The sequence below is a fragment of the Hoplias malabaricus genome, chromosome 14 (assembly GCF_029633855.1).
Source record: "Hoplias malabaricus isolate fHopMal1 chromosome 14, fHopMal1.hap1, whole genome shotgun sequence".
NCBI lineage: Eukaryota > Metazoa > Chordata > Actinopteri > Characiformes > Erythrinidae > Hoplias > Hoplias malabaricus.
In genome coordinates, this window is record NC_089813.1 from 1,211,958 (window position 1) to 1,227,009 (window position 15,052).

The 15,052-nt window shown below is 41.9% G+C and overlaps 1 protein-coding gene across 1 annotated transcript in view; it reads left to right on the plus strand.

Moving 5' to 3' along the window:
• LOC136666043 (glutathione hydrolase 5 proenzyme-like) overlaps positions 1 to 15,052 on the plus strand; it is an 18,933-nt gene continuing 3,881 nt past the window's right edge. The window contains exons 1-8 of the mRNA XM_066644008.1: positions 1 to 245; positions 843 to 970; positions 4,636 to 4,722; positions 8,333 to 8,510; positions 9,321 to 9,481; positions 9,726 to 9,872; positions 12,426 to 12,556; positions 14,019 to 14,206. Of these exons, the coding sequence (XP_066500105.1) occupies positions 85 to 245; positions 843 to 970; positions 4,636 to 4,722; positions 8,333 to 8,510; positions 9,321 to 9,481; positions 9,726 to 9,872; positions 12,426 to 12,556; positions 14,019 to 14,206 (1,181 nt within the window). The 5' untranslated portion in view covers positions 1 to 84. The remainder of the gene's footprint in view (positions 246 to 842; positions 971 to 4,635; positions 4,723 to 8,332; positions 8,511 to 9,320; positions 9,482 to 9,725; positions 9,873 to 12,425; positions 12,557 to 14,018; positions 14,207 to 15,052) is intronic.

Sequence of the window (15,052 nt, forward strand, 5' to 3'; positions counted from 1 at the left end):
GGGTGCAGAAAGGAAGAGCCGATTGTGGGAATTTGTTTTACTCAGAGTTTCGAGTGTGTTGTAGACTCAAGGCTTGGTTCTGAAATGGCAGGGAAAAAATGCTTCTGTGTCTGCACTGTGGTGCTGTTAGTTATCATTTCCACTTTAATTTCTGTATTAACCATTCATCTTCAAAAACTGAAAACTGAAACTTTCAAACATGCTGCAGTTGCTGCAGATTCAGAAACCTGCTCTGGAGTGGGACGGTGAGTACTGCTCTTTATGCTGTTATTATTCATGCTGTTAATCATTACACTCTTGAAAATAAATACAACTGCTTTAAATGTTTAGGTAATGGACTTGTTGATAAAACTCAATAATAAAAGGCTGACACAGTAAAGATGTGTTTCAGTTGTTCTGACATAGATCTGTGGTAAGGTACGTTGGTCGCGGCAATTGTATTAAATATGCGTTATTGATAGTGTACTTCAATATTCATGTGAATATATGAATTAAAATAAACATCTTAGCATCATTATATTTCTGATCAGTTTTATATTGTTTGACTTTTAAACTTTGTTGCAAAACACTTTGTTACAATGTAAGGCTAACTTTCAATCATATTACAGTTCAGATTTAATGAGATGGATATTAACATCTAATCAAATTCACAGTGATTACTCCTGTTTTATATGTAGATTAAGTAAATGACATTTACAGATGCTTTTGTACAGAATAATTGTATAATTCTAACTTCAGTGTTGAGAGCAGCAGTGTTACCCACAGGACACCCAACTGCAGCCACGTCTGTCCTAACATTAACTGTGTGAAACACTGTTTTAGAGCGGCCTTTGTTTTCTCAGAGACATGCTGTTGGCCAATGGCTCAGCAGTGGACGCTGCAATAGCTGCTCTGTTGTGTACATCAGTGATAAACCCACAGAGCATGGGCCTCGGAGGAGGAGCTATATTCACCATAAAGGACAAAAATGGTAGGAAGTATATTTTAACTCTAAAATTAAGAGAATATTACAGAAAGTCTCTGGAGTGCAGAGAATATTACAGAGAGACTCTGGAGCACAGAGAATATTACAGAGAGACTCTGGAGCACAGAGAATATTACAGCGAGAATCTGGAGCACAGAGAATATTACAGAAAGACTCCGAGCACAGAGAATATTCCAGAGAGACTCTGGGGCACAGAGAATATTACAGAGAGACTCTGGAGCACAGAGAATATTACAGAAAGACTCTGAGCACAGAGAATATTCCAGAGAGACTCTGGAGCACAGAGAATATTACAGAGAGACTCTGGAGCACAGAGAATATTACAGAGAGAATCTGGAGCACACAGAATATTACAGAAAGACTCTGAGCACAGAGAATATTCCAGAGAGACTCTGGGGCACAGAGAATATTACAGAGAGACTCTGGAGCACAGAGAATATTACAGAAAGACTCTGGAGCACAGAGAATATTACAGAGAGAATCTGGAGCACAGAGAATATTACAGAGAGAATCTGGAGCACAGAGAATATTACAGCGAGACTCTGGAGCATAGAGAATATTACAGAGAGACTCTGGAGCACAGAGAATATTACAGAGAGACTCTGGAGCACAGAGAATATTACAGAGAGACTCTGGAGCACACAGAATATTACAGAGAGACTCTGGAGCACAGATAATATTACAGATAGACTCTGGAGCACAGAAAATATTACAGAGAGACTCTGGGGCACAGAGAATATTACAGAGAGACCCTGGAGCACAGAGAATATTACAGAGAGACTCTGGAGCACACAGAATATTACAGAAAGACTCTGGAGCACAGAGAATATTACAGAGAGACTCTGGGGCACAGAGAATATTACAGGGAGACCCTGGAGCACAGAGAATATTACAGAGAGACTCTGGGGCACAGAGAATATTACAGAGAGACCCTGGAGCACAGAGAATATTACAGAGAGAATCTGGAGCACAGAGAATATTACAGAAAGACTCTGAGCACAGAGAATATTCCAGAGAGACTCTGGAGCACAGAGAATATTACAGAAAGACTCTGGAGCACAGAGCATATTACAGAGAGACTCTGAAGCACAGAGAATATTACAGAGAGACCCTGGAGCACAGAGAATATTACAGAGAGAATCTGGAGCACAGAAAATATTACAGCGAGAATCTGGAGCACAGAGAATATTACAGAAAGACTCCGAGCACAGAGAATATTCCAGAGAGACTCTGGGGCACAGAGAATATTACAGAGAGACTCTGGAGCACAGAGAATATTACAGAAAGACTCTGAGCACAGAGAATATTCCAGAGAGACTCTGGAGCACAGAGAATATTACAGAGAGACTCTGGAGCACAGAGAATATTACAGAGAGAATCTGGAGCACAGAGAATATTACAGAAAGACTCTGAGCACAGAGAATATTCCAGAGAGACTCTGGGGCACAGAGAATATTACAGAGAGACTCTGGAGCACAGAGAATATTACAGAAAGACTCTGGAGCACAGAGAATATTACAGAGAGAATCTGGAGCACAGAGAATATTACAGAGAGAATCTGGAGCACAGAGAATATTACAGCGAGACTCTGGAGCATAGAGAATATTACAGAGAGACTCTGGAGCACAGAGAATATTACAGAGAGACTCTGGAGCACAGAGAATATTACAGAGAGACTCTGGAGCACACAGAATATTACAGAGAGACTCTGGAGCACAGATAATATTACAGATAGACTCTGGAGCACAGAGAATATTACAGAAAGACTCTGAGCGCAGAGAATATTACAGAGAGACTCTGAGCACAGAGAATATTACAGAAAGACTCTGGAGCACAGAGAATATTACAGAGAGACTCTGAGCACAGAGAATATTACAGAAAGACTCTGAGCGCAGAGAATATTACAGAGAGACTCTGAGCACAGAGAATATTACAGAAAGACTCTGGAGCACAGAGAATATTACAAAGAGACTCTGAGCACAGAGAATATTACAGATAGACTCTGGAGCACAGAGAATATTACAGAAAGACTCTGAGCGCAGAGAATATTACAGAGAGACTCTGAGCACAGAGAATATTACAGAAAGACTCTGGAGCACAGAGAATATTACAAAAAGACTCTGGAGCACAGAGAATATTACAGAGAGAATCTGGAGCACAGAGAATATTACAGCGAGAATCTGGAGCACAGAGAATATTACAGAAAGACTCCGAGCACAGAGAATATTCCAGAGAGACTCTGGGGCACAGAGAATATTACAGAGAGACTCTGGAGCACAGAGAATATTACAGAAAGACTCTGAGCACAGAGAATATTCCAGAGAGACTCTGGGGCACAGAGAATATTACAGAGAGACTCTGGAGCACAGAGAATATTACAGAGAGAATCTGGAGCACAGAGAATATTACAGAAAGACTCTGAGCACAGAGAATATTCCAGAGAGACTCTGGAGCACAGAGAATATTACAGAGAGACTCTGGAGCACAGAGAATATTACAGAGAGACTCTGGAGCACAGATAATATTACAGATAGACTCTGGAGCACAGAGAATATTACAGAAAGACTCTGAGCGCAGAGAATATTACAGAGAGACTCTGAGCACAGAGAATATTACAGAAAGACTCTGGAGCACAGAGAATATTACAGAGAGACTCTGAGCACAGAGAATATTACAGAAAGACTCTGAGCGCAGAGAATATTACAGAGAGACTCTGAGCACAGAGAATATTACAGAAAGACTCTGGAGCACAGAGAATATTACAAAGAGACTCTGAGCACAGAGAATATTACAGATAGACTCTGGAGCACAGAGAATATTACAGAAAGACTCTGAGCGCAGAGAATATTACAGAGAGACTCTGAGCACAGAGAATATTACAGAAAGACTCTGGAGCACAGAGAATATTACAAAAAGACTCTGGAGCACAGAGAATATTACAGAAAGACTCTGGAGTACAGATAATATTACAGAAAGACTCTGGAGCACAGAGAATATTACAGAGAGACTCTGGAGCACAGAGAATATTACAGAAAGACTCTGAGCACAGAGAATATTCCAGAGAGACTCTGGAGCACAGAGAATATTACAGATTAGACTCTGGAGCACACAGAATATTACAGAGAGACTCTGGAGCGCAGAGAATATTACAGAAAGACTCTGGAGCACACAGAATATTACAGAGAGACTCTGGAGCGCAGAGAATATTACAAAGAGACTCTGGAGCACAGAGAATATTACAGAGAGACTCTGGAGCACAGAGAATATTACAGAGAGACTCTGAACAACAGAAATGACAACAGTGGTTTTGCTATCAAGGTTGTTCAAAACACTCTTCAGCTAAACAGTGTGTTTAGAAATTGATCAGGATTATGTTCTGAGCCCAGATTTAAACTCTCTAGGGAAGATGTGGTGTGTGCTTTGATTAGATTAAAATATGAAATGTAGTTGGAGAGGTGTTTTAAAAGAGGACTTTTAAAAAAGAGAAAAGCTCCTCACTTTGTGTTTGGTTCATTTTCATGAAAATACAACAAAGAGGTTTTGGATATTGTTTTCTTTTAAAAAAAATGTATTCCTAACAGTAATACTTAAAAATCACCTTTAAATGTTTTTGTTTGATTGTTTTGCTGATTGTTTGATATTTTTCCTAGGTATTGTGAAAATCATCAGCTCCAGAGAGACAGTTCCACAGATGTTTAAAGCAGATCTTCTTTCTAAATGTCCATGCAGTGAAGCAGGTCTGTGTTCGCAGATTAACACTACAAAAACAGGAAATATTGAAAGCAAAAGTGAAAGCAACCTTTCTTTTTTAAGCCTCACTGACATTAAGGATGAAAACATGATTTCAAATTGCAGTTGACTCATGTGATGTTTTGGGAGTAATATAGAAATTCTAGTCTGATGTGAATATCCTTGTTTCCATGACTGCCTTTGTTCCTTATCTCTGTCTCAGTCCCTGTGTTCTGTCTTTTTTTACTGTCTCCGTCCTAGTATCTATCACTCATTCTCAGATTAAAGGTATAGTACAGAAACATTAGACTCAAAAGTGTGAGTGTGTGCATGAATGTGTGAGTGTGTTCCTGCCTTGCACCCAGTGATTCCGGGTAAACTCTGGACCCACCGCTGCCCTGAACTGGATAAGGGTTACAGACAGTGAATGAATGCATGAATGAATGAATACAGGAACATCACTGTCACTAAAGGTACAAACAGTGTAGTGTATCTTTAAAGGTACAGAGAGTGTAGTGTATCTTTAAAGGTACAGACAGTGTAGTGTATCTTTAATGGTACAAACAGTGTAGTGTATCTTTAAAGGTACAAACAGTGTAGTGTATCTTTAAAGGTACAAACAGTGTAGTGTATCTTTAAAGGTACAAACAGTGTAGTGTATCTTTAAAGGTACAGACAGTGTAGTGTATCTTTAAAGGTACAGACAGTGTAGTGTATCTTTAAAGGTACAGACAGTGTAGTGTATCTTTAAAGGTACAGACAGTGTAGTGTATCTTTAAATGTACAAACAGTGTAGTGTATCTTTAAAGGTACAGACAGTGTAGTGTATCTTTAAAGGTACAGACAGTGTAGTGTATCTTTAAATGTACAAAAAGTGTAGTGTATCTTTAAATGTACAAACAGTGTAGTGTATCTTTAAATGCACAAACAGTGTAGTGTATCTTTAAAGGTACAGACAGTGTAGTGTATCTTTAAATGTACAAACAGTGTAGTGTATCTTTAAATGCACAAACAGTGTAGTGTATCTTTAAAGGTACAGACAGTGTAGTGTATCTTTAAATGTACAAACAGTGTAGTGTATCTTTAAAGGTACAAACAGTGTAGTGTATGTTTAAAGGTACAAACAGTGTAATGTATCTTTAAATGCACAAACAGTGTAGTGTATCTTGAAAAGTACAAACAGTGTAGTGTATCTTTAAAGGTACAAAGAGTGTAGTGTATCTTTCAATGCACAAACAGTGTAGTTTATCTTTAAAGGTACAAACAGTGTAGTGTATATTTAAATGTACAAACAGTGTAGTGTATCTTTAAAGGTACAAACAGTGTAGTGTATCTTTAAAGGTACAGACAGTGTAGTGTATCTTTAAATGTACAAACAGTGTAGTGTATCTTTAAAGGTACAAACAGTATAGTGTATCTTTAAATGTACAGTGTAGTGTATCTTTAAATGTACAGTGTAGTGTATCTTTAAATGTACAAACAGTGTAGTGTATCTTTAAAGGTACAAACAGTGTAGTGTATCTTTAAAGGTACAGACAGTGTAGTGTATCTTTAAATGTACAGTGTAGTGTATCTTTAAATGTACAGACAGTGTAGTGTATCTTTAAATGTACAGTGTAGTGTATCTTTAAATGTACAGACAGTGTAGTGTATCTTTAAATGTACAGTGTAGTGTATCTTTAAATGTACAAACAGTGTAGTGTATCTTTAAAGGTACAGACAGTGAAGTGTATCTTTAAAGGTACAAACAGTGTAGTGTATCTTTAAAGGTACAAACAGTATAGTGTATTTTTAAATGTACAGACAATGTAGTGCGTCTTTAAAGGTACAAACAGTGTAGTGTATCTTTAAAGGTACAAACAGTGTAGTATATCTTTAGATGTACAGTGTAGTGTATCTTTAAATGTACAAACAGTGTAGTGTATCTTTAAATGTACAGACAGTGTAGTGTATCTTTAAAGGTACAGACAGTGTAGTGTATCTTTAAAGGTACAGACAGTGTAGTGTATCTTTAAGGGTACAAACTGTGTAGCGTATCTTTAAAGGTACAGACAGTGTAGTGTATCTTTAAAGGTACAAACAGTGTAGTGTATCTTTAAAGGTACAGACAGTGAAGTGTATCTTTAAAGGTACAAACAGTGTAGTGTATCTTTAAAGGTACAAACAGTGTAGTGTATCTTTAAATGTACAGACAGTGTAGTGCGTCTTTAAAGGTACAAACAGTGTAGTGTATCTTTAAAGGTACAAACAGTGTAGTATATCTTTAGATGTACAGTGTAGTGTATCTTTAAATGTACAAACAGGGTAGCGTATCTTTAAAGGTACAGACAGTGTAGTGTATCTTTAAAGGTACAGACAGTGTAGTGTATATTTAAAGGTACAAACAGTGTAGTGTATCTTTAAAGGTACAAACAGTGTAATGTATCTTTAAAGGTACAGACAGTGTAGTGTATCTTTAAAGGTACAGACAGTGTAGTGTATCTTTAAAGGTACAGACAGTGAAGTGTATCTTTAAAGGTACAAACAGTGTAGTGTATCTTTAAGGGTACAAACAGGGTAGCGTATCTTTAAAGGTACAGACAGTGTAGTGTATCTTTAAAGGTACAAACAGTGTAGTGTATCTTTAAAGGTACAGACAGTGAAGTGTATCTTTAAAGGTACAAACAGTGTAGTGTATCTTTAAAGGTACAAACAGTGTAGTGTATCTTTAAAGGTACAAACAGTGTAGTGTATCTTTAAAGGTACAGACAGTGTAGTGTATCTTTAAAGGTACAGACAGTGTAGTGTATATTTAAAGGTACAAACAGTGTAGTGTATATTTAAAGGTACAAAGAGTGTAGCGTATCTTTAAGGGTACAAACAGTGTAGTGTATCTTTAAAGGTACAGACAGTGTAGTGTATCTTTAAAGGTACAGACAGTGAAGTGTATCTTTAAAGGTACAAACAGTGTAGTGTATCTTTAAAGGTACAAACAGTGTAGGGTGTCTTTAAAGGTACAGACAGTGTAGTGCGTCTTTAAAGGTACAGACAGTGTAGTGTATCTTTAAAGGTACAAACAGTGTAGTGTGTCTTTAAAGGTACAGACAGTGTAGTGTATCTTTAAAGGTACAGACAGTGTAGCGTATCTTTAAAGGTACAGCAGTGGTGTTAGAGTCCAGCTGTGTTCTAAAGGTTCATTACATTCTCTTCTCCAGAAGGAGAGGGGGATCTCTGTAATCTTTCATTATACAACTATGGAGAATAAAATAACACAATAAAAGTCCTGGAGATGAAACGGGCCGAGTGACATCAACACAACTTTAACATCCACAGTTAATACAGAGTAAAGTACAGTTCCACTGAGGTAACACCGCAGTGACAGTGCTGTCTCCATCTTACTCTCTGATACTGCCTCATATTGCCTCTGTCCTGGTCCCTGTTTCCATTTTTGTCTCAGTCTCAGTCCCTGTCCCTTTCTATAATACTGCCATGGTTTCCTGATAATAAACAAACAAACAATAAATAAATAAATAAATAAATGAATGAAAATTCTGGTATGTGTAATGATTAAAGAGTTAAGTACAGCTCTCTCTCTCTCTCTCTCTCTCTCTCTCTCTCTGTCTCTCTGTCTCTCTGTAGGTACTCAGTGGATGGGTGTTCCTGGGGAGATACGAGGTTATGAGCGTGTTCATCACCTTTATGGCCGTCTGCCATGGGCTAAATTATTTGAACCCACCATCCGTCTGGCGAGAGAGGGAGTGAAAATTTCCAACATTGTGGCTCGATATCTTCCCAAAATCAGAAGGCACACAATTCGGTATTTTACACACACACACACACACACACATCCAGAGCCTACCTGGAATCATTGGGTGCAAGGCAGGAACACACCCTGGAGGGGGCACCAGTCCTTCACAGGGCAACACACACTCACACATTCACTCACACACTCACAAACACACACATTCACTCACACATTCACACCTACGGACACTTTTGAGTCTCTAATCCACCTACCAACATGTGTTTTTGGACTGTGGGAGGAAACCCACGCAGACACAGGGAGAACACACCACACTCCTCACAGACAGTCACTATCTCCAGGACCCTGGAGCTGTGACAAAGACACTACCTGCTGCTCCACTGTGCCGCGCCACACACATCCCTGTATCTTTTATAAGAGGGGTAATTAATTCATTCATTATGGTCCAGTTGGAGAGGCCAAGTTCCAGAACACAATGTATAAAATGCATATGATCGGTGTCTGGACCCTGCCCTGTGTGTGTCACTCAGTGGAGTCACAGCGCTCATCATAATGCACAGAGGAGCCACATGTGTGATGTGCAGAAACACATGTGATTGGTCTGTGAGTTTCCTGGAGCGCTAAACCTGCACCGTAACGACTAGAAGAGTCACACCACTTCAAACACACACTCTGTTCAAAATTAAACAGCTCTTAATAGTTTATCAGTTACAGGTCCAGGTCAAAATATTTGTACTACAGTCTGAAAATGAGAATTGTTACATATATTCAAATATGTATTTTCTTCCCCACAGCACAACTGTAAAATACTCATAGCTATAGAATATGTTTGGAAATCTATGCTCCTTCCCTCCTGGGTTTCAGTGAACTGTTTGAGGATAAAGATGGGAACCTGCTGAAGGAAGGAGACACTGTAAAGTTTGAGAAACTCGCCCAAACCCTGGAGAGAATCTCGAAGAACGGAGCAGATGAGTTTTACACTGGAGACACTGGGAGGAAACTGATCTGTGACGTACAGGAAGCAGGTAATAATGAATAAAACAACACCCTGTTAATGATTTTTAAACAATCTGAACAGATTTATCTAATAAACAGTCAGGCCTCTCTGGAGCATTCAAATCCAAAGCAGGAACTTGTCAAATGATCATAGTGAGAAAAGCCCAACAACTTCCCTGTATCAGAGTGAGATGTGAGTGTGTGAGTGTGTGAGAGCCAAGCTTTGAGCTAAAGTGTGTCTGGTATGTGTGTGTGTGATGGTGTGTGTTTAAGGTGGCTCTCTAACTCTGGAGGACCTGAGATCTGCTGAAGTGACAGAAATGGAGCCTTGGACGGTTTCTCTGGGGGATTACACCATGTATTTCCCTCCTCCTCCAGCAGGGGGCGCACTGGTCAGCTTCATCCTCAATGTCATGAAAGGTGAGAGGTGATTCTCACAACTAATAATAATAATAATAATATATTTTATTTGAAAAAAGTGCTGTACAATAAATAATAAAAGAAGTACACGTGTGTGTATATACATATATAGCCACAGGGTCCCGTCGCAGGTAACTGTCGGTGAGGAGTGTGGTGTGTCCTCTCTGTGTCTGTGTGGGTTTCCTCTTGGGGCTCCGCTCTCATACCACAGTCCAAACACACACTGGTAGGTGGGGGGGCTGTGTGAAACACAGGTGTGTGTGAGTGTGGGAGTGACTGGGTGAGTGTGTGAAACATAGGTGTGTGTGAGTGTGGGAATGACTGTGTGAGTGTGTGAAACAGTCCACAGGTGTGTGTGAGTGTGACTGGGTGAGTGTTTGAAACAGTCCACAGGTGTGTGTGAGTGTGACTGGGTGAGTGTGTGAAACAGTCCACAGGTGTGTGTGAGTGGGAGTGTGACTGGGTGAGTGTTTGAAACTGTCCACAGGTGTGTGTGAGTGTGGGAGTGTGACTAGGTGAGTGTTTGAAACAGTCCACAGGTGTGTGTGAGTGTGGGAGTGTGACTAGGTGAGTGTTTGAAACAGTCCACAGGTGTGTGTGAGTGTGACTGGGTGAGTGTTTGCAACAGTCCACATGTGTGTGTGAGTGTAGGAGTGACTGGGTAAGTGTTTGAAACAGTCCACAGGTGTGTGGGAGTGACTGGGTGAGTGTTTGAAACACAGGTGTGTGTGTGAGTGTGGGAGTGTGACTGGGTGAGTGTGTGAAACAGTCCACAGGTGTGTGTGAGTGTGGGAGTGTGACTAGGTGAGTGTGTGAAACTGTCCACAGGTGTGTGTGAGTGTGGGAGTGTGACTGGGTGAGTGTGTGAAACAGTCCACAGGTGTGTGTGAGTGTGGGAGTGACTGGGTGAGTGTTTGAAACAGTCCACAGGTGTGTGTGAGTGTGACTGGGTGAGTGTTTGAAACAGTCTACAGGTGTGTGTGAGTGTGGGAGTGACTGGGTGAGTGTGTGAAACAGTCCACAGGTGTGTGTGAGTGTGGGAGTGTGATTGGGTGAGTGTTTGAAACAGTCCACAGGTGTGTGTGAGTGTGACTGGGTGAGTGTTTGAAACAGTCCACAGGTGTGTGTGTGAGTGTGACTGGGTGAGTGTGTGAAACAGTCCACAGGTGTGTGTGAGTGTGACTGGGTGAGTGTTTGAAACAGTCTACAGGTGTGTGTGAGTGTGACTGGGTGAGTGTTTGAAACAGTCCACAGGTGTGTGTGAGTGGGAGTGTGACTGGGTGAGTGTTTGAAACAGTCCACAGGTGTGTGGGAGTGTGACTGGGTGAGTGTGTGAAACACAGGTGTGTGTGAGTGTGGGAGTGACTGGGTGAGTGTTTGAAACAGTCCACAGGTGTGTGGGAGTGACTGGGTGAGTGTGTGAAACACAGGTGTGTGTGAGTGTGGGAGTGACTGGGTGAGTGTTTGAAACAGTCCACATGTGTGTGTGAGTGTAGGAGTGACTGGGTGAGTGTGTGAAACAGTCCACAGGTGTGTGGGAGTGACTGGGTGAGTGTTTGCAACACAGGTGTGTGTGAGTGTGGGAGTGTGACTGGGTGAGTGTGTGAAACAGTCCACAGGTGTGTGTAAGTGTGGGAGTCTGACTGGGTGAGTGTGTGAAACAGTCCACAGGTGTGTGTGAGTGTGGGAGTGTGACTGGGTGAGTGTGTGAAACAGTCCACAGGTGTGTGTGAGTGTGGGAGTGACTGGGTGAGTGTTTGAAACAGTCCACAGGTGTGTAGGAGTGACTGGGTGAGTGTTTGAAACAGTCCACATGTGTGTGTGAGTGTAGGAGTGACTGGGTGAGTGTTTGAAACAGTCAACATGTGTGTGTGAGTGTGACTGGGTGAGTGTTTGAAACAGTCCACAGGTGTGTGTGTGTGAGTGTGGGAGTGTGACTGGGTGAGTGTTTGAAACAGTCCACAGGTGTGTGTGAGTGTGACTGGGTGAGTGTGTGATACAGTCCACAGGTGTGTGTGAGTGTGACTGGGTGAGTGTGTGAAACAGTCCACAGGTGTGTGTGTGAGTGGGAGTGTGACTGGGTGAGTGTTTGAAACAGTCCACAGGTGTGTGTGAGTGTGACTGGGTGAGTGTGTGAAACAGTCCACAGGTGTGTGTGAGTGTGACTGGGTGAGTGTGTGAAACAGTCCACAGGTGTGTGTGTGAGTGGGAGTGTGACTGGGTGAGTGTTTGAAACAGTCCACAGGTGTGTGGGAGTGTGACTGGGTGAGTGTGTGAAACAGTCCACAGGTGTGTGGGAGTGACTGGGTGAGTGTGTGAAACACAGGTGTGTGTGAGTGTAGGAGTGACTGGGTAAGTGTTTGGAACAGTTCACAATCTGCAGGCAAGAACTAGAGTGAGACACAATGAGAGAAAACGAGACACACAGTAACTGTGGAAGACCTCTGCGATCGCTCCCAGTGTACAGCCGTATTCACTGTTAATCTGTAGATGTGATTTCATCTGATCGACTTTGTGTCAAGCTGCTGAAAGGTTTATTCTGTTTTCCTCGAGGCTACAACCCAAACCAAGACTCTATAAAAGGAAAGGAGCGTATTCTGACATACCATCGGTTCATAGAGGCCAGTAAGTTTGCCAACGCTAAGAGAAAACTCATGAGAGACCCCAGGTTTGACTCTGGAAAGGTACGTCCTGCTACACAAGGTGCATTACCAGTTTAGGCACAGAACAATATGCTAATGTGTGTGTGGTGTGTTCTCCCTGTGTCTGTGTGGGTTTCCTCCGGGTGACTTTCTGTGAGGAGTGTGGTGTGTTCTCTGTTTCTGCGTGGGTTTCCTCTGGGTGACTGTCTGTGAGGAGTGTGGTGTGTTCTCTCTGTGTCTGCGTGGGTTTCCTCCGGGTGACGGTCTGTGAGGAGTGTGGTGTGTTCTCTCTGTGTCTGCGTGGGTTTCCTCCGGGTGACTGTCTGTGAGGAGTGTGGTGTGTTCTCCCTGTGTCTGCGTGGGTTTCCTCCGGGTTACTGTCTGTGAGGAGTGTGGTGTGTTCTCTCTGTGTCTGCGTGGGTTTCCTCCGGGTTACTGTCTGTGAGGAGTGTGATGTGTTCTCTCTGTGTCTGCGTGGGTTTCCTCCGGGTTACTGTCTGTGAGGAGTGTGGTGTGTTCTCCCTGTGTCTGCGTGGGTTTCCTCCGGGTTACTGTCTGTGAGGAGTGTGATGTGTTCTCTCTGTGTCTGCGTGGGTTTCCTCTGGGTGACTGTCTGTGAGGAGTTTGGTGTGTTCTCCCTGTGTCTGCGTGGGTTTCCTCCGGGTGACTGTCTGTGAGGAGTGTGGTGTGTTCTCCCTGTGTCTGTGTGGGCTGCCTCCGGGCGACTGTCTGTGAGGAGTGTGGTGTGTTCTCTCTGTGTCTGCGTGGGTTTCCTCCGGGTGACTGTCTGTGAGGAGTGTGGTGTGTTCTCCCTGTGTCTGCGTGGGTTTCCTCCGTGTGACTCTTGGTCATAGCTTGACAATTAGAGTTTAAAGCAGGTTGAAATTTTGGCCAATTTATTCCAAATTCCATAAATCAGATTGCTCCTAAAAGCACAGGCAACATAATTGGCTATAGGGCCTAAAATCCTGTGAAGAACACACCACACTCCTCACAGACAGTCACCCGGAGGAAACCCACGCAGACACAGAGAGAACACACCACACCCCTCACAGACAGTCACCCGGAGGAAACCCACGCAGACACAGGGAGAACACACCACACTCCTCACAGACAGTCACCCGGAGGAAACCCACGCAGACACAGAGAGAACACACCACACTCCTCACAGACAGTCACCCGGAGGAAACCCACGCAGACACAGAGAGAACACACCACACCCCTCACAGACAGTCACCCGGAGGAAACCCACGCAGACACAGGGAGAACACACCACACTCCTCACAGACAGTCACCCGGAGCGGGAATTGAACCCACAACCTCCAGGCCCCTGGAGCCGTGTGACTGCGACACCTACCTGCTGCGCCAATTAATTAATTAATTATATTTAATTATATTTTTATATATATAAAAATGTGTGTGTTTATAATGTTTATGTCAGTATTACATTATCTCCTGATGTCTTATTGAACATTGAACACCTGTTCTTGTGTGTGCTGAGCAGAAGACAGTTCAGGAGGCATTTGCCATAACTCAGGAGGAGTTTGCTGACCGCATCAAGAAGATTATTGATTATAGTACCAATGAGGTCTACAATGCAACTGAAGACAAAGACACTGGGGGCACTTCCCATGTCTCAATTCTGGACGAGGAGGGGATGGCTGTGTCTGTCACCAGTTCCATCAATTATCTGTGAGCAAAATCTACTTTAACTGCAGCCTACACTCACTGTATAAACTCCCACATAAAGGTACCAAACCCAAAATATTTAATAAAGAATTAACATTTAATAAAGGATAAATGCTACAGTTAGGGTGGGATGTTATGGCCAAAACTTATATCACAATATATTTCTTAATTTCTGTCAATAAAATAAAATAAATTCTGATATCGATATGAACAAAAAACAAATGCCACAGAACGACTGCAAAAATAAAAAGAAAAAAAAGAAAAATATTACATCACAGTCAAACTTAAACCTCTTGGCTTTGTTAATATTTTTGCAATATCCAATACACTGACAGCACCCTCTAATGCCTGTAAGTCAGTGACAGATCCTGTAATGAAAGTGTACTGAAATTTTGAAAATGTGTTTAAACATCATATCATTGTTATTTATATATTTACACATATATTGCAATATTTATTGATATTTAACTATTGTCTAGCTCTAGTTAAAATCTAATCAAAACACACACCAGATCTTCCCTAGAGGATTTAAATCTGGGCTCAGAAAAAAATCCTGATCAATTTCTAAACACACTGTTTAGCTGAAGATTGTCTTGTACAACCTTGATAGCAAAACCACTGTTGTCATTTATGTTGTCCAGAGCCTCTCTGTAATATTCTCTGTGCCCCAGAGTCTCTCTGTAATATTCTCTGTGCTCCAGAGTCTCTCTGTAATATTCTCTGTGCTCCAGAATCTCTCTGTAATATTCTCTGTCCTCCAGAGTCTAATCTGTAATATTCTCTGTGCTCCTGAGTCTTTCTGTAATATTCTCTGTGCTCCAGAGTCTTTCTGTAATATTCTCTGTGCTC